The sequence below is a fragment of the Cebus imitator genome, unplaced genomic scaffold (assembly GCF_001604975.1).
Source record: "Cebus imitator isolate Cc_AM_T3 unplaced genomic scaffold, Cebus_imitator-1.0 Scaffold21, whole genome shotgun sequence".
Lineage (NCBI taxonomy): Eukaryota > Metazoa > Chordata > Mammalia > Primates > Cebidae > Cebus > Cebus imitator.
The window spans coordinates 239,231-263,792 of record NW_016107336.1 but is presented as its reverse complement, the minus strand read 5'-3'; the positions used below and the strand labels follow the sequence as shown (position 1 = coordinate 263,792).

Below are 24,562 nucleotides of genomic sequence, written 5' to 3'. Positions count from 1 at the left end.
CTAAAACAGAAGGCTTGCTCTTGACACAACACACACTGAAAAGAGAAGTATTTGGAAAGCTTGAGAGGAAAATGGCAGTCCCGAGTCAACAGAAGGCACACATTTAAGACTGTCATCCTCTCTTCACATTCACAGGAGGACGCTTTGGCGGGTGAAAAGCCATACTCTCTTTCTTCAGTCCTGTTCCCATCAAGAATGACCTTTAACAAGGCTTCCTTTTGGAAAACTTAACTCTTCTCTTTGACTCTGTTAAACTAAGTAGGAGATGCATAGGTTGAGAGCCTGGGCAGAAAATCATTTCTGCCTCCCTTCCCTTTTCTGCCAGTTCTTTCTTTTTTTTTTTTTTTTTTTCTAAAAAATAGTTCATTTCAGCCTCGAACCTTTGGGTTGAAGCAATCTTCCCGCCTCAGCCTCCTGAGCAACTGGCACTAACAGGTGTGTGTCGTTGCACCTGGCTAATTTGTTAATTTTTTTTTTTTTTTTTTTTTTTTTTTTTTTTTTTTTAAGAGACGGGGTCTCTCTATGTTGCCCAGACTGATCTCAAACTCCTGGGCTCCCAAAGTTGTTAGGATTACAGGAGTGAGCCACCATGCCTGGCCTTTACCTACCATTGCAATGGCTGAATGTTTTAAAGGAATCTCTAGACTTCAAAAATTAAGAGACTGGCTTATTTCATGTTCATTACTGAATAAGGGTTGGGCACAGACCTTACTTTTAGTCATTCATAAAGGAATGAATGTCAAGACATCTACAGTGAGTCCAGGCCATGAAAAGAGTCACTCCCTTCTCAAGGGATCTTTATAATCATCACTTTACCACCATCACATGGTACGGGCTGATGAGTAGAAAAAAACATTGCAACCCATCCATGGAGGGGAATTAGTGGCTGGCAAACACCTTTCAAACTCTTGTAGGGAATCAAGGGCAGGTCATAAAATTGAAAATCACTGTCTCTTTTACATCCTTAATCTTTCTCTAAAATAGGTGGGATCCATTTTACCAACATTTCTAAAGAAAAAAATGTAATAAAGGGAATATTGTTTTCTGGTATCTGGTTTTAAATGCATCCATTGTTAAAAAAAAAAGACATTAATTTCCTCAAAGGACAGAAAATTTATTATCTACAAATATGACACTGAAAACCAAATTAAACTTCAATAGGAACAGCTTTTGTAATTTAGTCTGCACAGTTATGAAAAGCGTTTTCAGACGCGAGAGAGAACAATCAACCGCTTTCCTCTTGGAGACCAAAAATGTGTGAGAAATTATGCTGCAAACTGCAGTGCCCGAGACTGAAAAATAGCAGAAATAACCACCGTAGCCCAAGAAAATAGTTAATTAGCTTCTTTTTAAGAAAGCAGGCATACATTGTCTGGTTTATCACAGCCTAGGATTAGCCTTCTAAGATAAGACATATAACATTAAAGCTTTTGTTTTTTGTTGAACTTCAGTAAGCAGGAAACTATGTTGTTCTATATATAGATGAGGTAACTGAGCCTTCCTGAACAGAAAATGTTTTTTGAGTTTTTTCTCAGCAGTGGTAATGGATTTAAATTAATTTTTTCATAGCCTCCGTCCTTTCAGGGACCTATGACCCACATTTCTGAAATACTGTCTGGGATTAGGATGTGATGAACAAAACTAGAAGACACACAGAGTCTGACCAACAGCCCATCCCTCCCAGCACTGTCTCTTTCTGATGGAGAAACCAGTGGTGGCTTTTCTACTTGAATTTGTCCCTAGATGCTGGTGAGCGTTCTAGCATGCTTGGCTGAGCATGGGTACTAAAAAGGCAGGACAGAGTCAGCAGGACTGTGCAAGTCCCAGCTGGGCCATTCACTAACCTGGCCTCTTGGTCTTTGACTCCTCATCAATTAAACGGAGAAATCTAGGTGCCTGCCTCACAGGCAGCTGTAAAATTAGAAGGCAATGCTGGTGCAGTGTGCTTCCCGGACATCAACACTGAGAGCTGCTGTTTCAGCCAGCAGTGTACGTCAGCACCAACAATATATCATAAATTAGTCATTATGGATATTAGCCGCTAATTTATTAAAATATTTCCTTTAGTGTTTTAATATATTTGATCTGCAAAACTTTCTGGACAATGGTTTCCAAGATCAAAGAATCAACATTTGGGCATTGGAAAAGGGCAGGATTTCTACTGAAGCAAACAAAAAAATCAAAAGCAGATTCTCTTTCTTTTGAAAATATACTTCCTGGGCTAGGCAAGGTGGCTCATGCCTGTAATTCCCCACTTGGGAGGCTGAGGCAGGTGGATCACAAGGTCAGGAGTTGGAGACCAGCCTGGCCAACATGGTGAAACCTTGCCTCTACTAAAAATACAAAAAAATTAGCTGGGTGTGGTGCTGTGCACCTGTAATCCCAGCTACTCGGGAGGCTGAGGCAGGAGAATCGCTTGAACCCAGGAGGCGGAGGTTGCAGTGAGCCGAGATCACACCATTGCACTCCAGCCTGGGTGACAGAGCAAGACTCAGTCTCGAGAAAAAAAAAAAATACACTTCCTTTTTTATCCTCGTAAGCCTTAAAAAGGTGTTAGTAGTTTGTACAGTCTAATTTTAACTGTCCTTGTTAAACAATTAGAAAATTGATTAGACAGAATTGCGTGAGATTTTGAAGAGATGATGATCATTATAAGAATCTTTCCCCTGAAACATATTTCATTTAACGCCGTAAGCCATTTGTTATGTCATGAAAAACGCTGCACTTCAAATCAACACCACTTCACAAGCAAATAACACCTAGGAGTTCAGTTTCATTCTTGCTGAGGCACTGATTCACATCTGTGTATTATCAGGGAACACCCTCATTAGTAGGTGAAACATTACAGACATAAGCCAATACAATAATGATGTTAGACTTTTAAGGCTAAAAGAAACCCTGGGGATCCTCTTGTTTAGCAGCAAGAATTATTCTTTAGAATTTCCTGTGACCCTTGAGGCAACATGAAGAAAAGTAATTGTCACCATGAAATGTATTTACCCAAGGATTGTAAATTGTATCTTGCTCTTGAAAGACCTAAAAATAATCATGGGATAAAATTTTAGAGACTGGAGGGATTTGGAGGGGGGTCTACTGATTTCAATTTCTTCTGTCCAATGTAAAAACAATTCCTTTTTCAATATTCTTAATAATTTCCTCAATAGCTAATATGCAAATATGAAAAGGGGACATTATAAGCAAATAATGAACTATTTGTATAAACTTATCAATGTTATTATTTTAAAGGAAAGATTGCTTTGTTATTGTGTGCCTATCACAATGGTTGGCATGCAGAGATCAATGGGTGTTGCTAAGAGTTCAAAATGATTCTGGAACTTTCTTGCATCTAGTTGACCATCCAGATTGTCTAGCTTATCCATGTTAACACAGATGTACGTCGACTACGCCAGCAGTGGCAAAGCCATACTTCTCCAGAATTCCACATTACAGTTAACCTACTTCAATGTATCAAATCTGCAGTTACAGAGCTGGATTTGCCCTTAGCAGATGATTCGACCTGTATGTGGTTTTTCTTTACATAAGTACATGAGTAAACCATTTGGGACTGCTGTTGGCCTGATTTTACTTAAAAATCTTCAGTGTCCTCTCTGCTGGCTCTTGGGTACTTCCTTATGTCTGATGACAATGTTATGTTATCAATGTCATTCTTTATGCTATGTCTTCTAAAAACCTGGAGAATAAATGCCAACTTCCTTTTCTTATTAAAAATCTCATTCATTATCTGGAGATAGTATATCAGCCCCTCCTCTAATCTGCCTAAATTTTCTCTCATTTCCTTTCTCCTCTCCATCTGGTTATTCCTCTCTCTCTTTTTTTTTTTGAGACGGAACCTTGCTCTGTCGCCAGGCTGGAGTGCAGTGGTGTGATCTCGGCTCACTGCAACCTCCACCTCCCGGGTTCAAATGATTCTCCTGCCTTAGCCTCCCGAGTAGCTGGGACCACAGGTGTGTGCCACCACGCCCAGCTAATTTTTGTATTTTTAGTAGAGATGGGATTTCAGCATGTTAGCCAGGATGGTCTCAATCTCTTGACCTCATGATCCACCTGCCTTGGCCTTCCAAAGTGCTGGGATTACACGTGTGAGCCACTGCACCTGGCCTATTCCTCTCTTTCAGCTTTTAATATAAATGCAGCTCTTCAAAAAGACCACTCCGAATTTTGTGGACCAGCTGACATTCCTGTTGCACATCCTCCTCCTCCCTCCCTGCACTCTCATGGGCACTGATCTGTCCAGGTTATACTCCCAGCAGGTTCTAAGCTGCACTGAGGGTATCTTCTGTATTTTGTTCTCTGTTACATCCCCAGGGCCAAGCTGGAGCCTGGTCTAGAAAATGCACTCAGCAAAGAACTGATGGATCTTCTGGTTGCTGAGCAAACACAGGTACCACCCTTCTTTTTGCAGGGCCTGTTTTCATTCAAGGTTTACAAGCTAGTAATTGCCTGAAATTTTTTTCCCGGCAAATGTCAGAGCTTTCTTCATCTAGCTGCTCAGGGACTTTGGGACATGGAGAGGTAAATAAAGAATGAATTTATTAGAAATGTATTTATTTTTTCATTTTTAAGGCCCATAGATGGCAATTTCCATCCGAACTAAATGTATGGTACTTAAAATTTTCCTAAACTAAAACACATTGGGTGTAAATAAAGTATCATTGAAAATATCTATTAGCCAGGCACAGTGGCTCATGCCTGTAATCCCAGCACTTTGGGAGGCTGAGGTGGGCGGATCATGAGGTCTGGAGTTCGAGATCAGCCTGACCAACATGGTGAAACCCTGTCTCTACTGATAATACAAAATTAGCTAAGTGGTGGCACATGCCTGTAATCCCAGTTACTCAGGATGCTGAGGCAGGGTAATTGCTTGAACCTGGGAGGTGGAGGTTGCAGTGAGCTGAGATCATGCCACTGAACTCCAGGCTAGGTCACAGAGCAAGACTCCATCTCAAAAAAAAAAAAAAAATCTATTGATATTTTGCATCAATTGATGCAAAATACTCATTCATATTTTGCCTTTTTAGTTCAAACTCAGAGATTTCAATTATTCTTCCCATGTGAACTTATCCGGTCCACCAATACACTCTTTCCTCTAATCTGTCTAGGACGTACCCGCATTGCCTTTCTCCTCCTTACGTGATTGCTCCTGTTTTTCAGGTCTCAGCATAAAATTCTGGAAGTTAACTTTCAGGTTTTGTCCGAGGACACTGGATAGAGCTGGGTCATCAAATATGATTCTCTACACCTTAGCAATCTTAGCATCCCTACCTTAGCTAAGGATGATGGCCCCTCCCCCACTTTGTCATTCATGAAGGATTTGCTCCAAGAGAATTAAAAGAAGGGATGGTGTACTTCAATGATGGCTAAGGTTCATAATCAAAATTATAGTATCTGGAGCTCTAGAGTTTGATATTACCAGACATGACAAGCAAAGACCTAGGTTTAATTTTAAGGGAGGAACTTTATACGTTGCTTCTAACATCAAACACAGCACAACAGGGATGGCCTGACAGGGAAAGCAGGAATGGATCCACAGCAAAAGCCTGTTTGTTTGTTCCCCCCTCCCTTCTCCCTTCTTTTCTCCCTTCTTTTCTTTCTTTCCTTTCTTTGTCTTTCTTTTCTCCCTCTCTCTTTCTTTCTCAAAAAGCATGAACACATTCCCCTACTTCAAGTTTCCCACCTTTGGGCAAATTGTAGGCGTCAGTACATCCCGAGTGCAATGGATAAGCCTCGTCCTGGGAAAACAATCTTCGTGATCATGGTATCTTCACTGCCAGGCAAGTATGCAAAAGCCTGTTTCTATAATTAGGAAAGTTTGTAACCAAACATTGATTGTAAGATACTTTCCTATTTCAAAGATTAGAGTAACTTTTAATGAAACCCACTCAAAAAATATTTTCAGAATACTCCCTACATGGCAGGTACTATAGCAGATTAAGGGTCGAGAGCTATTGTGGCCCCTTCGTGCTGCTATAATAAAATACTCGAGACTGGGTAATTTAAAAAGAAGAGATATTTATTTTCTCACAGTTCTGGGGGCTGAAAAGTCCAAGATCAAGGCGCTGACAGGTTTGGCTATCTGGTGAGGGCTGCATCCTCTGTCTGGGAGAAACGCAGCACCCTCACATGGTGGAAGGCCAAGAGAGCTTTATGTCGCTGTGTGAAGTCCCTTTCATAAGGGTCTTAATGTCATTCATGTGGGACACACCTCACGGCCTAATCATTTTTAAAGGCCCCACCTGTCAATACTATCTCATTGGCCATTAAGTTTCAACTCCTGAATTTTGGAGGAGAGACACTCAAACCATAGCAAATGGGGAGACAAGGATGGCTCCTGTCCACATTAAAGAGAGGATATATAAACACATAACCCGATGCAAGTATGCAAAAGGACCGTGTGCAGGAGGGCAGAGCTCTGTGTGGGAATCTGAAAAGGGATCACAGAGGACCTGGTATTTTAATAATGTCTTGGAGAACAAGAATTTTTCCTTGCAAAAGAAGCTGGCGTGGGTGATAGAGGACAGGATGGAAGAGACTGCATTCCAGACAGAGGGAACAGTTCAAATTGTTAGAACAAAGAAAATTTAAAAGGTTACAAACCACCAATACTGCTTAATATTTACATAACATATGCCTTGTGAGAACTCAAGCCATCAATAGGAAGCAGATTAATAAGCAAAAGAATATCACTGCAGCTATGAGAGGCTCTCCATTCATTCAGTTATTCCCTCACTCACGCCTGTAAGCCAGGCCCTGTTGTAGGCACTCTGGATGCACCCATGAACAAAACAGCTCTTGCCCTTGTAGACTGTACGTTCTATTAGGTGAGAGGAGCAACAGACCAAATGGAAGGCAAAGGACACAAAATGTTAGATGGTGAAAAATGCTTTCACAAGAATAAAAGGAGCTGGGGAACAGGAGGTGTTGTGAGGGGGGTTGCAATTTTGACCAGGAAGGACCTTGTTTAAAGTGTGACATTTGGGTAGAGACCCGAGGCAGGTGAGTGTAGGAGCCCTGAGGATATCCGAGGGAACGGCAGTCCATCTAGGGGAACAGCCAGTGCCAAGCCCCTGTCATGAGGCATCCAGCATGTCCAAGAATGTGCGAGAATGGTGGGAAGGCCGCTGGGTGAGGGAGGAGGGAGCAACACAGAGGGCCGTCGATGAAGCGAGGGAGGCCACAGGGGCAGGACAGGTTTCAACACATGAATTTTGGAGGAGAGACACTCAAACCATAGCAGGTGAAGAGACAAGGATGGTTCCTGTCCACATTAAAAAGGCAATATATAAACACATAACCCAATGCAAGTGTGCAACAGGCAGAGCTCTGTATGAGAATCTAAGAAGGGGTCCCAGAGACCTGGTATTTTAATAATGTCTTGAAGAATAAATATATTTTTCTTGGCAAAATCTAAAGTGGCCACGGGCTTTGGGTCATGGCGAGGACTTTGCTTTTCTACTCTTGGTGAGCTGGACAGTGGCAGGGGCATTTTGGGCATGGCCACTGTTAAGCGCTGAACTGTGTCCCCAGATACATCCATATGTTGAAGTCCTAAGCCCCAGGACCTCAGAATGTGACTGCATTTGGAAGTAGGGCCTTTAAAGAGGTGAGGAAGTTACAATGATGTCAGCGGTGTGGGCCCTAATCCACCATGACTGGTGTCCTTATAAGCAGAGGAGATGAGGAACAGCCACACACAGAGGGAAGATCACGAGAGAACACAGGGAGAAGACAGCACCTACAAGCCAAGGAGAGAGGCCCTGGGAGAAGCCAGCCCTGTCAGCACCTTGATCTCAGACTTTCAGCCTCCAGAACTGAAGGCAATAAATTTCTGTCATCTAAGTCGCCCATCCTGTGTTACTTTTTTATGGCAGCCTGGCAGACAAAGACAGTCATGATCTGACTTTCCTGAAACCCTGTCTCCTTGCCTGCTGTGGTGGGGATGCACTGCACAACAGGTATGGATGCAGGACATCAGGTGGGAGGAGCTGCAGTGAGCCAGGCAAGGCTGACCGAGGCTTAGGCCGACTAAGGCTCAGCCCAGGGGAACAGGAGCACATGGGAAGTGGCTGATCCTATCCCTGAGTGGACCAGACAGGATGTGCAGTGAAATGTAGGAGACCAGAGAAAGGAAGGGGTCAAGGGTGACCCCAGGTTTTTTGCATGAGCGACTGAAGATATGAAGTTGCCTTTGATGGAGAAGAGAAAGACTTCTTGAAAGCTCAGTCCCTTAAGAATCTTCCTAAAATTCCTTCAGGGTCAACATGGGTCTACATTCCACCTTCATTTTACTAATAGGACACTAGAACACAGAGAATTGATCAGCCGAATTAAGATCAGAAAGAAAAGGAGTCCTGATTGGGACTTTACATCTGACTTCTAGGATCAGTGCCAATGAGACCACAGAGCTTACTGCAGATATTAAATATAAAAACACTACATCATCTTTGAAATGATAACAAAGGCATAAGAATAATACAATGGACTTTGGGGACTCGGGGGGAAGGGTGGGAGGGCAGTGAGGGATAAACTACTACATACTGGGTAGAGTGTACACTGCTCGGGTGACAGGTGCACCAAAATCTCACTAATTATCACTAAAGAACTTATCCATGTAATCAAAACCACCTGTTCCCCAAAAATGATTGAAATAAAAATTTTAAAAAAGGTCTTCCCACAACGGGGTCACTAGATAACCATGAATTCTAGCTAATGATTTTTTTTAAAAAGCTTGCTCCTTAAAAATGAGAGTAAAGACTAGCAAAGATTTAAATATAAAAATGAAAAAAAAATGCAGTGGTATTAATGAGAATGGAAAGTTGAGGGGAAATCTAAATGTTGAAAAAAATATTTGAAATGTTAAAACATCACCTTCAAAAAGATGTGGCTCCCCAGTGTGAGGGGAATGAAGACAATCAATTTGAGGAAACCTACCAAATGAACAAAAATCTCCAACAAGATTGGATCAAAACCACCCTAGGGTCACTGAAGACAAATGGTATGTGCTAGCTCATGTTCAATGCCATTTCTTAGCTGCTTACTATGTACCATGCAATCACTCCATTGATTTGGATTCATTAAATAATTTGATCCTCACAAACGACCCTAATGAGGCTACTGGCATTTTATGATTATCTTTACTTTACAGATAAGGCACGAAAATCAAGCAAAGGTTGAGTCACACGCTTAGGGTCACACAGCTAATATGTGGTGTGTTTAAGATTCAAACTCTGGCAGTTAATTCTGGAGCTAACTGAAGTGGGGGTGATTACTGCCTCCAGCTCAGCCCCCACTGCCCAGGGCAGCCCTTCGATTTTGAATAAATATAACCCCTTAAATTTGCTTCAAGTGGACTCTAGCTCCTTCCCCCAAATCTTGTGAGACAAAGCTATAAATTAACCATGTCACTGTTTAGTGCCATCAAGCAGGCTTAGGCAGGGTAATGTCTAAGAACTTCTATGCTGGGTGCCGTGGCCCACACTCGGAATTCCAGAACTTCTGGAGGCTGAAGCAGGAGGATCACTTTAGACCACGAGTTTGATGCCAGCCTGGGCAACAAGGCAATACTCCGTCTCTACAAAAAATATTTAAAAAAAATTAACTGGGTGTGGTGGCATGCACCTGTGGTCCCAGCTACTCAGGAGGCTGAGGTGGGGGAATTGCTTGAGCCTGGAAGGTTGAAGCTGCAGAGAGCCATGATCATGCCACTGCACTGCAGCCTGGGCAACAGAGTGAGTTGCTGTCTCAAAAATAAAAAATATAAAAAACAAATAACTTCTCCATATAAAACAGGAGATTTGGTGTAATCTCAGGGGAAAGTGAACACGAGGGGATAAGATCTAGAAAAGTCCTTAGATGAAGAGAATGGTAGCTATCTTCAAAGATTTAAAAGCATTTTATAGGAAAGGAAGATTAGAAATAAGATCGGGGAAGGAGCAGATAGAAATTTCAATCAGTAAAACTTTTAATCGAGAGGGAACTTTGTAACAGTTGGACCTTCCTGACAATGGAGCAGGCTATTTTGGGACCTGGAAAAGGTCCTGTTGGAACAGAGATCAGAGGATCAATGGTCAGGAACACTGCTGTGGGCAGGGGCTTGGTGGCCTGGATGGTCTTCAAGGACCCTTTCAATAAGATGATTTGTATAAATGTATGGTCCAAACAGCATTGATGCTGTTTACTTCACCATTCAAGTTTTTACATTCCTATTTCATCAGGATCGGACTGTCCGTCTGGACCGATGCCCTACGGTGACATTCTCTGAGATTTCAGGGGGCAGCAATGGCATGAACAAGGGGGTCGATCCAAGGAACTTTGTAGGCAGGATACCTGAGTGTCTGGTAATCTCTCTCCCTTCTTGCAGAGTTTTTTGGGGTCACTGGAAATTGCCAGGAGGACAGAGAAATGATTCTTTCTTTCTGCATAAAACTTTGTTAAAACAAGAATGAAATCATGTTGATAGGCAACAGGGAGCATTTTTAAGTAGTAAAAATTAGGGGGAAATTATCCAAAAACAGCTGGTGATTCCCTCCCTACACTGAGCAGTGTGGCCTGTGACCTTGGCCTACTCTCAGACTCTTCCTGGAGATGATGGGGACACTCAGAAATCTCTCTCCAATCTTTATTTGGAAAGAAGGCTTCTGGGGTGGTCTTTGGGAAGAAAGCTTCTCTTTCTCTAGGGTGGTGATCTTGTCAAAGTGATGCATGTATTAATCTCTGCATCCTGGTTGGTCTGTTAGGACAACCCTATGCTTTGACCTCGAGTGGGAAGTGAGGGAGAAGGGAGGAGGAAATGAATCTGGGTTGGGACAAAGCACAGAGACTGCCTTGGCTCTGCTGCCAGATCATGCTGCATATCCCAACACCCCTCCACCCAAAATCCCCATATCCCACTAGATCTACCCATTGATCTAAATGAAACTGAAATATTCCACGAATACCCACATATATAATAAAACTTGTCAGCATCTTTAACTGAACGTTTTAATATGTTTTTTTAATGTGGAAGCATATTTAGCAACATCCTATTAATATCACAAGTATCTTTTCTAATAACCGAAGCTCATGAGAAATACAAAAACCTACTGCATGCACATAGACATGGGGTGGGCAATGATGTTGACTGCTGCTTGTCTTTAGGAAGCAGCTGTGTGTTAGTACAAAGAGCTCTGGGCTTGGAGAGGGAAGACCCAGGCTGGAGGGTTGGCCTCTCAACTTGCCACCTAGGGCAATGTTTTCCAAACGTCTACAGGGAAGAAACGGTTCTTATTGTTCAGTTCTTTAAATTTTTAATCCATTGAAAACTGATGCTTTTGTAAAATATAACACAAATGAAAAAATAATGAAACCCTTTTTAATGTCATGATTCAACAGACATGAAATTGTTCTGTCCAACTGCTATAAGAGTATCTAAAAGCTTGTTCTCAATGTCTGCATTTACGTGGTTGCAGATGTCAGATAAGCCATTTGTGGGCTCCCCTTTGAGAAGGTGGCTTTGGGGAACTTAGCAAACCTCCCTCAGTTTCTCCAAATACTCAGTGTCCATAGGTGATGTGAGGATTAAATAAGACGACAATGACAGTGACGATGATGTGTATGTGTAATAGATTAAAAGGTGCCACCTACATTTTAAATTATTATTATTCTAATTAATAACAAGAGTAGTTGCAAATGATAGCAAGGGGCCAAATTAAGTTATGGTTTTTTTCCTTTTGCAGCAAGCACAGTGTTAACACCAAGTAATCAAGTCAGAATTCCCAGACACAGCAACCTCCCAGCGAATCACTCATTTCCCAAACACAGAATACTCAGCTAAGAGGCAGGAGCAGAGAAAGCCACTGAGAGTCAGGAAAACAGACCCAGAAGCTCCTGCCTGTGCATCTCAGTTTTGGCTTTCTGGTGATTTGCTGGTACCTCCAGACTGCAATTTTCCATGCACAGGACCCAGTGACCAGCAGCTACAACTATAGGACAAGCATTCAGCTCCCAGTCAGACACACCCTTTCAACCTGATACATACACTTTCTCCTTGTCACATCAGGGCACTAACTCAAGCAACTTGCCCTAGAGCCACAATGGGAATCCCAGTCCCTTCTTGGATCTGAGGTAGGTGGCGGTGTTTGAATACACACACACACACGATCATGTGTGCACACATAATCAAGAGTAATTCAGAACCAGTTTGAGAGATCTCCCTAGGTGGTGAGGAGTTAGGGGCATTGCTGCAGGCCTGCCTGTGGGGTCATCTTTGCAGCTCTCCCTGAAGAGCAGTTGGAGGCAGATTCTGGTGAAAGAGGGAGCTGTCCTGGTAGTGGCCAAGTACTAGTGGCACATGCGCATATAATCAGACCCTGGGACTCTGCTTCTTCCATCAGCAGGAATAGGGTATATCTTTCCACCTTTCCCAGCCCTCCTGTTTCCTTCCAATACCTGCCAGCCCTTATCTTCTTTCACATTTGAATTCTTTTGAGTATCATAAAAGTAATATATATATAACTAAAAGGCAGTATAGAAAGAGATGAAATATAAAAGTATTTTCTCCCCATTTCCCCACCCCAGAGGTAAATGCTATTATTGACTGTATATACCTTCTTCTTTTTCTTTTCTTTTTTTTTTTTTGAGATGCAGTCTTGCTCTGTCACTCAGGCTGGAGTGCAGTGGCACGATCTCGACTCATTGCAACCTCTGCCTCAAAGGTTCAAGCAATTCTCCTATCTCAGCTTCCCAAGTAGCTGGGACTACAGGTGCATGCTACCACGCCCAGCTCATTTTTGTATTTTCAGTAGAGACAAGGTTTCACCATATTGGTCAGGCTGGTCTTGAACTCCTGACCTCAGGTGATCCACCTGCCTCAGCCTCCCAAAATGCTGGGCTTACAGGCATGAGCCACTGTACCTGGCCTATATATATATTCTTTTACAAAATGTTAATGCTTATAGAGACATAATATGTGTATGCGTGTGTGTACACCCACACATATACATAGATGGATATACAGCAGGTCCTTGAATAAGGTCATCTCATTCAATGTCATTTTGCCATAACATTGATGAGAAAAAAAAAGCTGACTCCCAGCTGGGGCCATCTTCCATGTGGAGTTTGCACATTCTCCCCATGACTGTTTGGGTTTTCTCCATGTACTCAGGTTTCCTCTCACATCCCTAAGATGTACACGCCAGCTGACATGGCGTGCCTACACTGTTCAAGGTCTGAGTGAGTGTGGATGTGGGTGTGACTGCACCCTGTTATGGGATGATGTCTGGCTGGAGCCAGATCTTGCCTTGTGTCCTGAGCTGCTGGGACAGGCTCTGGCTAGCCACTACTCTGAACTGGAATAACTGGGTAGTCACCTTCCTTGTCTTTATTAATCTTTCTTAAATGTATGTACAGCTCACATTTATTTCAATGTTTAATATTAGAAGGGTTCTGGTCTTTATTTAGAAGTTGGGTGATATTTTTGTGACCAGAATTATACCATAGGATCTTAAGTCTGGTTTATATCAATTAGCCTGTGGTGAAGTTGGTTTCGTTACATTTTATTTCATGGAGGTTGCCATTTTCATGAACCTATTGATGACACTGAGGACTGTGTATATACACAAGCATATACGTGTGTGTGTGTGTGTGTGTGTGTGTGTGTATACCAACATTCATATATTCATATATATATACACAAGCATGTATATCTATAAAAGCATATGTGTATGCTTGTATATATACACATGCTTGTGTGTGCATGTGTATATATATATATATATATATGTATGTATGTATGAATGTTAGTTTTTCTTTTTGATAAATGTGATTACCCTAGAGCTTTTCAGTTGGCAACATTTATTTTCTTCCATGCTTTGACCTTCAGTTTTTTGTCTTGTTTTACTTTCAAACTTTTCCCTCTAGTGAGGATGAGCCCTTGTTCACATTCCTAAGTCATGGTCCAAATCCCTAAGCCCTGCTCCCCAGCCAGCCCCTCTCTGCCTGCCTTCCCTCCCGGTGCCTGCCTTTACCTTTCCAGCCTCTGCATGGTCATGGCCAGTGTTTTGTTGAGCTCGTCTATCATCCTGCAGCCCGAAGGATGCATGGGGAGGGAGCCGGTGCTGGAGGGGAGGTGCTGGCCGTGGCTGCCGTACTGCAGCTGGTGCTGGATCTGGGACGGCAGGACGGTGTGGTGGTGCTGGGCCACACCCTGCTGGCCGCTCTTCTGGGCTGTGTAGGACACCAGCGAGAGGTCTGGCCCCCCCACGGGCATACAGATCATGACTTTCTTTGGAGGTAGCGGAGGCGATAGTTTCACTGGCAGACAAGGCAATTTCACAGGGGCGCCAGGATCTGCAGCAGAAAGAGGGTAAGAGGCAGATGTGAGTTTGGGGGCATCAGAAGAAACCCAGAACACCAAATGCACTCATCTGGAGACTGCGGCCATTGAGGTGGGCCTTTCAGGTAAAATATGTCAATCGGAGATACCAGCATGATGAATGCTACTCGGCAGGATGCATCCATTGACTCTTGTTTGCTACTCCAAGTGCACTGGCCATAAGGGCCTTCAGGAAGCCAGATATCAGTGGTGTCCAATGCACAGTATGTCAGATGGAAACCTGAGAGCAGCCCAGATAGTGAGGCAGGGGGAAGAAGGCATGTGATGAACATTTCTGCTCACGGAAACCTTTGGACCATCAAGGAAACCTTTGCTAGGATATGCAAAACTATGGTCTGGATGCAGTGTGTCTCTGAAAAAACTCATGGTGAAATTTAATTGTCAACGTAAGGATGTCAGGAGGTGGAACCTTTAACAGGTGAGGCCTGGTGGGAGGCGATTGGGTCATGGGTATGGATCCCTCATGAATAGATTAGCTCACCCAGGAACAGATTAGTTCCCAAGGGAGAGTGGGTTGTTTTAAAAAGTCCGGGCTTCTCAATTTCTCTCCTTTGCCTTCTCTCTTGCCATGTGCTCTCTGCACACACCAGCTCCCCTTCCGTTTTCCTCTGGAAGCAGCCAGAGGTCCTCAACGGCAGCACCACGTTTCTCATACTTCCCAGTCTGCAGAGATGTGAGCTAAATAAATCTCTTTTCTTCAAAAATTAGTTAGCCTCAAGTATTGTGACAGCAACAGAAAACAGACTAAGACATGCCAGTCTACAATATATGCCCACAATTTTGCCATTATGATGTGAATAGATCCTTTCAAAGCTGGCACTTCCCACAGGCATCAGATCTAAACCAGCCCCAGGGTCAAGTCCACCAACAGCATGTCACTCTGCAAATGCCTCTACTGCTGCCAACCTTAATTCCCTCATCTGTCACCTAGAGACGACCATCCTGCCTTGAGAGGATGCTTTGTGAAGATTAGTTTTTGCAGATCCTGGCTTGGGTGCCTGAGTGGGGCAGGATGAAAGTGACTGCTGGACGGGTGGGGACACTCAAGCGTGGGCTGCTGAAACAGTAAGGAGGCCCCCCCAGGGCACTCTAGGCTGTGGGAACCTATCTAGAACCAACCGCTGGGTTCCATGACAATGCCATTGAAGCTTCCTAGAGATGCTCCACATTTGAGCTCAGGGTCAGACTAGTCCCCAGGGCATTTCTGGGGAGAGGTTGTGGTCTGCTGCTGTAGCCCATGCTTCTGGGAATCATTTAGCATTGGAGGGGGACCTGGCTGAATTTCCTGTAGGTTGCAGGCTTGCCTGGGAGAAGCATGGTCTGGAACAGCATAGCAGGGAGGAGTGGGGAGTCTCAATGCCACACTGGCACACCCTGTTTGGGGGCACCATGCAGTTCTGACTCTCCATCTCGGAGGCCATAGATCCTTCTCCAATGATCTATCTGCCTAGAATGTGCCTTCCTCCAGTTTAACTCACAGTCCTCCCAAAGTGTCATTCCTAGAGCACCTATGTGATCATGTTGTTCCTCAGTTTAATACCCATCTGTGGACTAAACCTTCCTGATACATCATTCAAGGCCTTCCATGGGCTGGCTGCTGCTTGGTTCATCTCTTTGTGTCCACATTGTGCTTCTATGAAGTCTGCTCTGGTTACTCCTGTTGGAATTAATCTTACCTACGGCACCTGGAAAGCCAGAGCACAATCTTTCCCATGGTCCAGATCGCTTTTCTCCTGTGGATCCTACTTATTTGGTGGCTCATGGATTCAGGGTCTCCACCCTCAACAAAATTGACTAGGTGGCCTTGGCCATTCTCCCAAGAGCTGCTGCAGTCTTCCTTAGCCTCCTCCAGGATCCTCACCTTCCACAGATGCCTCTCCCTATCCCACTAAGGAGCTGGAGACGATCACTCCCGGCCTCCCACCTCCCCTTTAGTTCCAGCCCACTTTTCTCACCATTACCCACACCATCTACCCTCACTCCCGAGCTGCTGATTTTCCTAAACTGCCCGATGTTTCCATAACCCCAGGCCGTTGCATGTCACTTTCTCCCAGTTTGGAATATTCTCCTTTGTTTTGTCTTCTTGGTCAATTCCTAGGCGCCCTTCAGATCCAGCTCACAATCTATCTCCCCGGAAAAGCCTTCCTTGATCATCACATCCCTCTTCCCACTCTGTGGAAAGAGAGTGGGGATGTGGATGAATGCAATGTCTGTGTTGATGATAGCAGGAATGACGACAGTCATGCCAGTCAAGACTTCTATCACGCTTACTATGTGCCAGATACTATTCTAAGTACTCTTTATTTTAACCAGTTTCATCCCTACAACAAGTCTGAGGTAGAGGCCATGGCTATCTCATGCTTGCAGATGACAAAACAGGCTCTCTGAAGACACTATGCTGCACTTCCTGTTTACATAACTGTCTCCTCTCCTGGAGAACAGTGACAGGGTGTAATTTATTATTGTGTCTCAAACCTCAGCATCTAGTTCAGTGCCCAGCTCACATCACAAGAGACGCAAATCATGTTTACAGAATGAGCCAAAGTTACGATGATCTGCTGCGGGATGAATTCACACCTTACCTGGAAATAGATACTCTAGGAGGGAGAGGTGAGCCTGAAATGGATGACAATTTTAGGATCCCACAGTTGTGCATATGGACATTCAACTTCTGATCCTAGAGCTAAGACACAGAAAATTCTAATAATTTCATGGGACCTGAAGAGACTGTTCCCCTAACGCCAAAATGCAAACCAGTCATAACCACAAGGCTTCTGCGTGTTTGTTCCTGAGGGCTTATCCTGTTCATTATCGTTTCTCATGGACATGGTGCAAGGTCACCACATTCAGGAACTTAACAGGCAGTGCTAGCTAGTTCCAAAGTGCTGAGACACAGAAGAGCTCAACACCATTGTCCACTTCCATGGCTCTTAGAAGCCTTAGTGCAGCCAGGCACAGTGGCTATGGAAGTGACAAGAAGCGGTAGAATGTTACAATAAGCTATTGATTAACAAGATGGGCAGAACTCAATATAATCACTGCCCCTTCCTAGGCAGAGAATTCCACTCCGCCCTCCTGGTTCTTTCTCCTGACCAAACAAATGAGCACCTGCTTTGGAGAACCAGAGTCTTCAAATGAAGGACTATGTGTTAAGGGTCCCTGGAACAAAATCCTTAACACTTCAGGATGTATCACATTTGCAAGGTTTGCATGGAAGTGTCTTTTTTTTTCTTTTTTTGAGACAGTTTTACTCTTATTGCCCAGGCTGTGTGCAATGTCGCAATCTCAGCTCACTGCAAACTTCACCTCCCAGGTTTAAGTAATTCTGCCTCAGCTTCCCAAGTAGCTGAAATTACAGGTGTCCACCACCACATATTGCTAATTTTGTATTTTTAGTTGAGATGGGGTTTTACCACGTTGGTCAGGCTGGTCTTGAACTCCTGACCTCTCAAGTGATCCGCCTGCCTTGGCCTCCCAATGTGCTAGGATTACAGGCGTGAGCCATCATGCCCTGCCCAGCATTGCATTTCTAAAAAGCCACAGTCAAAAACAACTCTTGGCCTCTAACTTCTGTCCTTTTCTCTGAACAAAAGGGCACCATTTCTCAGGGTAAGGTCCTTGGAGCACCTGTAATAGCTGCCTGATGCAAGTTTGTGCTCCTGGGCTTGACTTTGGACCTGCAGAACCAGAATATCTGGGCCAGACATTTGGATTTAAGATGCTTCCCAGCCAGGCATAGTGGCTCACACCTGTAATCCCAGCACTTTGGGAGGCTAAGGCGGGCAGATCATGAGTTCAGGAGACTGACACCATCCTGGCCAATGTGGTGAAACCTTGTCTCTACTAAAAATACACAAGTTAGCCAGGTTTGGTGGCTGTAATCCCAGCTACTCAGGAGGCTGAGGCAGGAGAATCACTTGAACCAGAGAGTGGGAGGTTGCAGTGAGCCTAGATTGCGCTGAGCCGAGATCATACCACTGCATTCCAGCCTGACAATAGAGCAAGGCTCCATCTCCCAAAAAAAAAAAAAAAAAAAAAGGCTTCCCAAAATGCTCAGCATATACAAGGAGCTGAGGATCACTGGATCAGGGCGCTACATTGCTCGGTGTATGGTGCTGCCTGAGGCGGGGATACTGCAACACTCGAAGCCAGGATGCATCAGTTCCAACCAGCATCTGAACCAATGTCCATCCAGAGGAGCCACTGGGATAATTTCCAGGTTCTATTTCTATGCCCCCAACATGTAAAAAGCAAAAGACCAATTTTCCCTAAACCAATTTACTAAAAGCTAATTTGCCTAAAATCTATTCACCTAATAATTATCTTGTCTACATTTAGAATGTGCAATTAAAGGATACTTCTTAAACCAATTTGTCTAATGGCATTTCCAATTGAGTTTTATAAAAATCATTTGTCATTGAGCCTTTTATAAATGATGTGTTATATCCCTGCGGATTTTTCTATTTATTTTTATCTATAGAAATAAAGTATTTTATTCCATTCTATTTTTATCTATATCTTGTCTAAACTTTAAGGATGTTTTAGACAAGTTTGCATAAAAAGCCTTTCTTCAAAATTTTGAGTCAAGTAGTAAGTAATTCACCAAGTGATTAGCTTTTCCTACAGAGTTGATTAAATACATTTAGATTCTTCTGCCTTCTTGCTGATTTTTTATTTACTCTATGTGTATTTTGTACATTTGCTAAACAAAGAAATATATACCTAATACCCATTTCTGTTTAGTGAGTCTATGATTTTTTTTTTTTTTTTTTTTTGAGATGGAGTTTCACTCTTATTGCCCAGGCTGGAGTGCAATGACACAATCTTGGCTCACTGCAACCTCTGCCTCCCGGTTCAAGCAATTCTCCTGCCTCAGTCTCCCAAGTAGCTAGGATTACTGGCATCCACCTCCACACCCAGCTAATTTTGTATTTTTTTTTAAGTATTGATGGAGTTTTGCCATGTTGGCCAGGCTGGTCTCGAACTTCTGACCTTAACTGATCCACCCACCTCGGCCTCCCAAAGTGCTGGAATTACAGGTGTGAGCCACTGCGTCCAGCCTTGAGGCTATTACATTTTTATAGCGAAGATGATAAAGGGAGTTGGGTAGGTCAGGATTCTATTGCATGGCACCCACTTTTCTTTCCAAGATGCCAACTTCTTAAAGCAGTGTTCATCAGCCTCATTAGGGAAGCTCGGGAGACGCAGATTCCTGGGCCTCACCTTCAGAGTTCAGATTCAGTAAGTCCACAATGGTGCCCAGGAATCTGCTTTATAAACAAACTCCCAGATCAATCGGATCTACCTGGATGGAAATGATACTTGGTGCTCTAAGTTCTTACTGGGCAAAGAGGTACAAAATCACTTCCAAAATTGTTGGGCTAAAAAGTATAAGATATAAATCATAAAATCATACACTGACTCAGTTCTGTTGGCTTCAGCAAATTGCTTAATCTCTGTGAAATGATGTGTTATAGCAAGGTCGTCCAACCAGCGGCCTGCATACGACCCAGGACGGCTTTGAATGGGGCCCGACTTTCTGAAAACATTATGAGATTTATGCACGGATCTTTTTCTTTTCTTTTTCGCTCATCAGGTATCATTAGTGTTTGTGTATTTTATATGTGGCCCAACAGTTCTTCGTCTTCCAGTGTGGCCCAGGGAAGCCAAAAGATCGGACACCTCTGTGTTATCAAAGTATTGTAAAATTAAATAGAAAGCACATAAACTGTGGCATAGCATCTGGCACTCCAGACACTCCAGACAGTTATTCCACAGAGAGTAACCATCATACTTGATGCTACCACCATACTCAGTGTCACCTTCAGGAAGCCCATCCTCCCGAGCTGGCTGAGGTACCTGCCTGTGGGACTCTGAAGTCCTCATGCTTCCCTCTGTCACAGGATTCCCTATTGAGTCAATTCAATCCCTTTCACTTTTCTTAACTTGTGATTTTTCCTTGCAAGGGGTATGAGTGATGTAGTAATCATTAAATTACACTGAGTGTGGCTACTTCCTCCCATTTTATCTGCTAGAAGGAACTGAGCCTAGTGCATAGTAAATGCTCAATACACATTTGTTTACCTTTTCATTGCATCTTCAGGGCAATGGGAAGAGGTGGAACTCCGTGACTGGTTCCTGTTCTATTAAGGGTCTGCTAATCAAAGTGTGGTCCATTGCCTAGCAGGAGCCACATGGCCTGGGACCTTGAAATGCAGATGCTGAGGGCTCAGCCCAGGCCCTCCGACAAGATCCCCAGGGGACGCTGATCTATCAAGTCTGAGAAGCACCCCTGAAAGCGGCATTTCTTTCTGAAGAGGCAAAATGGCAAATGCCCAGAGCCTTCTGGAGGAGGAGATTCATCCTAGCACTGCTCTGGGAGAGCTGGGAAGGAGCTGCAGAGGCTTCTGCTGTGGGTCGAGGGTAGAATGTCCTGATGAAACCACCACTGGCTTAGAACTCAGAAGAGCTGGGGTTTAAGTCCAGCTCCAAGACCAGGAAACTTTGTTACTCTTGCTAAGACATTTAGCCTTCCTGAGCCTGTTTTCTTATCTGTAGGAAGGGGGTATTGTCCACAGTATAGATCTATAATGAGAATTAAATAGATTAATATCTACACAGCCACCATGCAAGGTGCTGAGGGTATGAAAGGGTTGAAATCTAGCCTGAGGGCTGCCCTGGCATGGGGCTGAGTTACTCTAGAGGAAGGGGCATCCTCTACAGGGCACTTTTTCTAATTTTACAAAGTCTCCATATAGGTTAGCCAAAGGCCTGACTATAAAAGACCCCCAGTACAGTCCTTGATGTATCACAGGAGTTCAACAAATGTAGTCTTGATTCTGAGACAAACATCATAATACATTCCCTGCCTCTGCCATAGGTTGCTTGGAAGGTGAGACAGCATCACGTGAACATGCTTTGTAAATTGCAAAGTACCTTACAGATCTGCAGCGTTGCTAAGAGGACTTTCACCACACTTCTGAAAATCGACCTATCCTAAGGCTTTCCAGCCTGGGGTGGGAAGGTAGAAGCCAAAAAAAAACAACAGAGTGTTTAAGATGTGATGGTACTATCGTAAGGAAGCACTGGAAAAAAGCAGAGGTGATTGGAAAGAGAATCAAGTAGTACAGCAGAGAGGCTTGCAAAGGCCATCATGGTGGCTCTCCAGGCTTGCAACAAAACACCACCACAAAGTGCTGCAGGAGACGTTTCTAGGTTTCAGTGCGTTGTTCTGATGCACACTGCATTAAATCAGTATTGAAAACTAGTGGATGATCTGGGAGTCTGAAAACCTGCGTGCTTTGCTCATAACTACCTGAGGAAGATATCTAACCTTTCTGGGATTCAGTCTCTTTACCTCTAAATATCCTGGGATAAAAATGCCTCCTTTCCCTTGATAGCACCTCACTGAATAAATGGTTTTGCATCTATCTGATGTATGCTATTTATTAATTGTTGGAGGACACCCGCTACTTCTTACATGTCTAATGATGATGATGACTGCTCCTGCCAGGACACACACAGAGCTCTCTGTTTGCTGACTTATTTCTGCAGCCAGACTGATTGAGATGCAATGTATTCATAAAACTGTCTCTGTTGATGGAGTGGAAGAAGCAAAAACAACCAGTTCCAGAGAACAAGGAAAATAAACCCAAACCGTGAATGTCACACAGCCATAAAACCCAAGAGGGCTGTATTTCCAAACAGAGCACAGCCCTGGCTTACGACGTCAGACAAGGAGAGAAAAAGCAAAGATGACTTCTAAAGTCAGTCCTCGTGCCATAGGGCTGCAGCTTACACACGAAATAAGTGTGGGCTAAATAAAGACACCTCCAGCCTCTCTTCTCACCACCACAAAAGAACTTACTATTTTTTTTGAGATGGTGTCTCTCTCTGTCGCCCAGGCTGGAGTACAGTGGCATGATCTCGGCTCACTGCAACCTCTGCCTCCCAGGTTCAAGCGATTTTCCTGCTTCAGCCTCTGGAGTAGCTGGGATTACAGGTGCTTGCCACCATGCCTGGCTAATTTTTGTATTTTTACTAAAGATGGGGTTTCACCATGTTGGTGAGGCTGGTCTCAAACTCCCAACCTCAAGTGATTCAACCACCTCGGCCTCCCAAAGTGGTGGGATTACAGGCTTGAGCTACCACGCTGGACCACAAATGAACTTTTTAATCAGCACCTGCTGTAGAGGGCCATTTGTAACTGCTGCTGTATTGGCAGTTACTTGTCAATGAGCACAGCATTTAGTGCCTAATGAACAAAGGTGTTGCAAGATTTTCTGTTATTTGCCAACTGGTTGCAGTGAGTTGTAATTTCTGATCTCCTTTCATAGCTATAGGTCCTCCACCTGAAGATATAAAGGGCCTATTAGCAGTATATTTGGAACAGAAATGAGAGGTCAGCATCACTAATCTACAAAATCAGGTTCCCCTTGGCGGCAAGAAAGAGCTCACTGGAGCTTCATCAGTTCCTTAGGAACACCAGGCCCGCCTAGGGATGATCACATCATCTGGTGTTTTGCCTTGGTTAAAGGCAAAATGTGCTGACTGACCCCTTGTGGTGAGAGGATGATGTCGAGGGAAACAAAAGTAACGAGAAAATGTTTTTTATTTTTTTTGAGATAGAGTCTCGCACTGTTGCCCAGTGGGGAGTGCAGTGGTGTGGTCTTGGCTCATTGCAACCTCCATCTCCCAGGTTCACACAAGTCTCCTACCACAGCCTCCTGAGCAGCTGGAATCAGAGGCACCCACCACCACGCCTGGCTAATGTTTTGTATTTTTAGTAGAGAAGGGGTTTCACTATGTTGACCAGACTGGTCTCGAACTCCTGACCTCGTGATCCACCCACCTTTTGTGAAATGCCCCAAAGCTGGCTTTCCCTTAGAAGCCAGGTCAGAATGTGAAAACCATAGGAGACACCCGGCCTCCATGAGGACCATCCTGAGATCTGGAATCCTAACCTCAAGGATCATGATAACATACACAACCCTGGCACGTGCCACTGACTTAGTTTCAGAGCCACTTTCCACAAAGAAACTAACACTTCTTTTTGTTTTATTTTTACTAGACAAATAATAAGTGTATATATTCATGGGATGACATTTTGATATATATTTGCAATGTGGGATGATTAAATCAGGCTAATTAACAAATCCATCACCATACATACTTATCATTTTTGGGTGGTGAAAACATTTAAAATCTTCTGTCCTAGCAACTAAAATATACAATGCATTTTTCAATGAACCCTGGCAAGATGTCCATAGGTAGAGAAGGACTGGAGATGAGAGTCACACTCCAGCTAACTGAGTCACTTAGGCACGTCATCCTTGCAGGGCATGTCATTCAGTTAGTCTTTTTTTCTTCAATCAAATTATACAATATTCATTGCCAGGGAATTGCTCTCAAAGAGTCGAAATGGCAGATGTCCTATGTCTGCAGCCATGAGCTAGTGCTGCTGCTCCTAGGGAGACTGGAAGAGAAGAGTGCCCTTCATATGATCACTGTGCTGTTGAACCTGAGCCTTTTGCAGGACTGGTATAAAGGAGAGGGAGAGGTGCAGAGATGGAGAGATGAAAGGAGCACTCATTCATCCAAGCAGAGAGGGAATTGAGTCAAAGTCACCACATCAACATGCTCATCTGCTCTCAGAACACGCAAAACGGGATATACTTATGAAGTTTGAAAGTAAAATTAAGATCATATAAAAGAAAATACTGAGCTGGGTGCAGTGGATTGCACCTGCAGTCCCAGTTACTTGGGAGGCTGAGGAAGGAGGATTGCTTGGGCCCAGGAGTTGGAGGTCAGCCTGGGCAACATAGCGAGACCTTGTCTCTAAAAGAATTTTTAAATATTAGCCGGGAGTAGTGGTGCGTGCCTATAGTCCCAGCTACTTGAGAGGCTTAGGTGGGATGATCACTTGAACCCAGGAATTTGAGGATGCAGGGAGCTCTGATCGTGCCACCACACTCTACGCTGGGCAACATAGTGAGACCGCATCTCAACAAATACTCCCCAAAACTATATATATACACAGAGCTATTAAGAGGTAGAATATTCATGGTGACAGTGTAAGTTCAAGCTAGACCCATAAATTTTTTTTTTTTTTTTTTTTTGAGACGGAGTTTCGCTCGTTACCCAGGCTGGAGTGCAATGGCGCGATCTCGGCTC

At 43.8% G+C, this 24,562-nt stretch overlaps 1 protein-coding gene and 1 pseudogene across 7 annotated transcripts in view; both read right to left on the bottom strand.

Annotated features, from left to right (window-relative positions):
- PHACTR1 (phosphatase and actin regulator 1) overlaps positions 1 to 24,562 on the bottom strand; it is a 335,834-nt gene that overhangs the window by 76,367 nt on the left and 234,905 nt on the right. For all 7 annotated transcript variants that reach the window (XM_017521490.2, XM_037735987.1, XM_017521492.2 and 4 more), the window contains one exon: positions 14,022 to 14,343. In XM_017521490.2, the coding sequence (XP_017376979.1) occupies positions 14,022 to 14,343 (322 nt within the window). The remainder of the gene's footprint in view (positions 1 to 14,021; positions 14,344 to 24,562) is intronic.
- Positions 5,656 to 5,800, bottom strand: LOC119470076 (annotated as a pseudogene).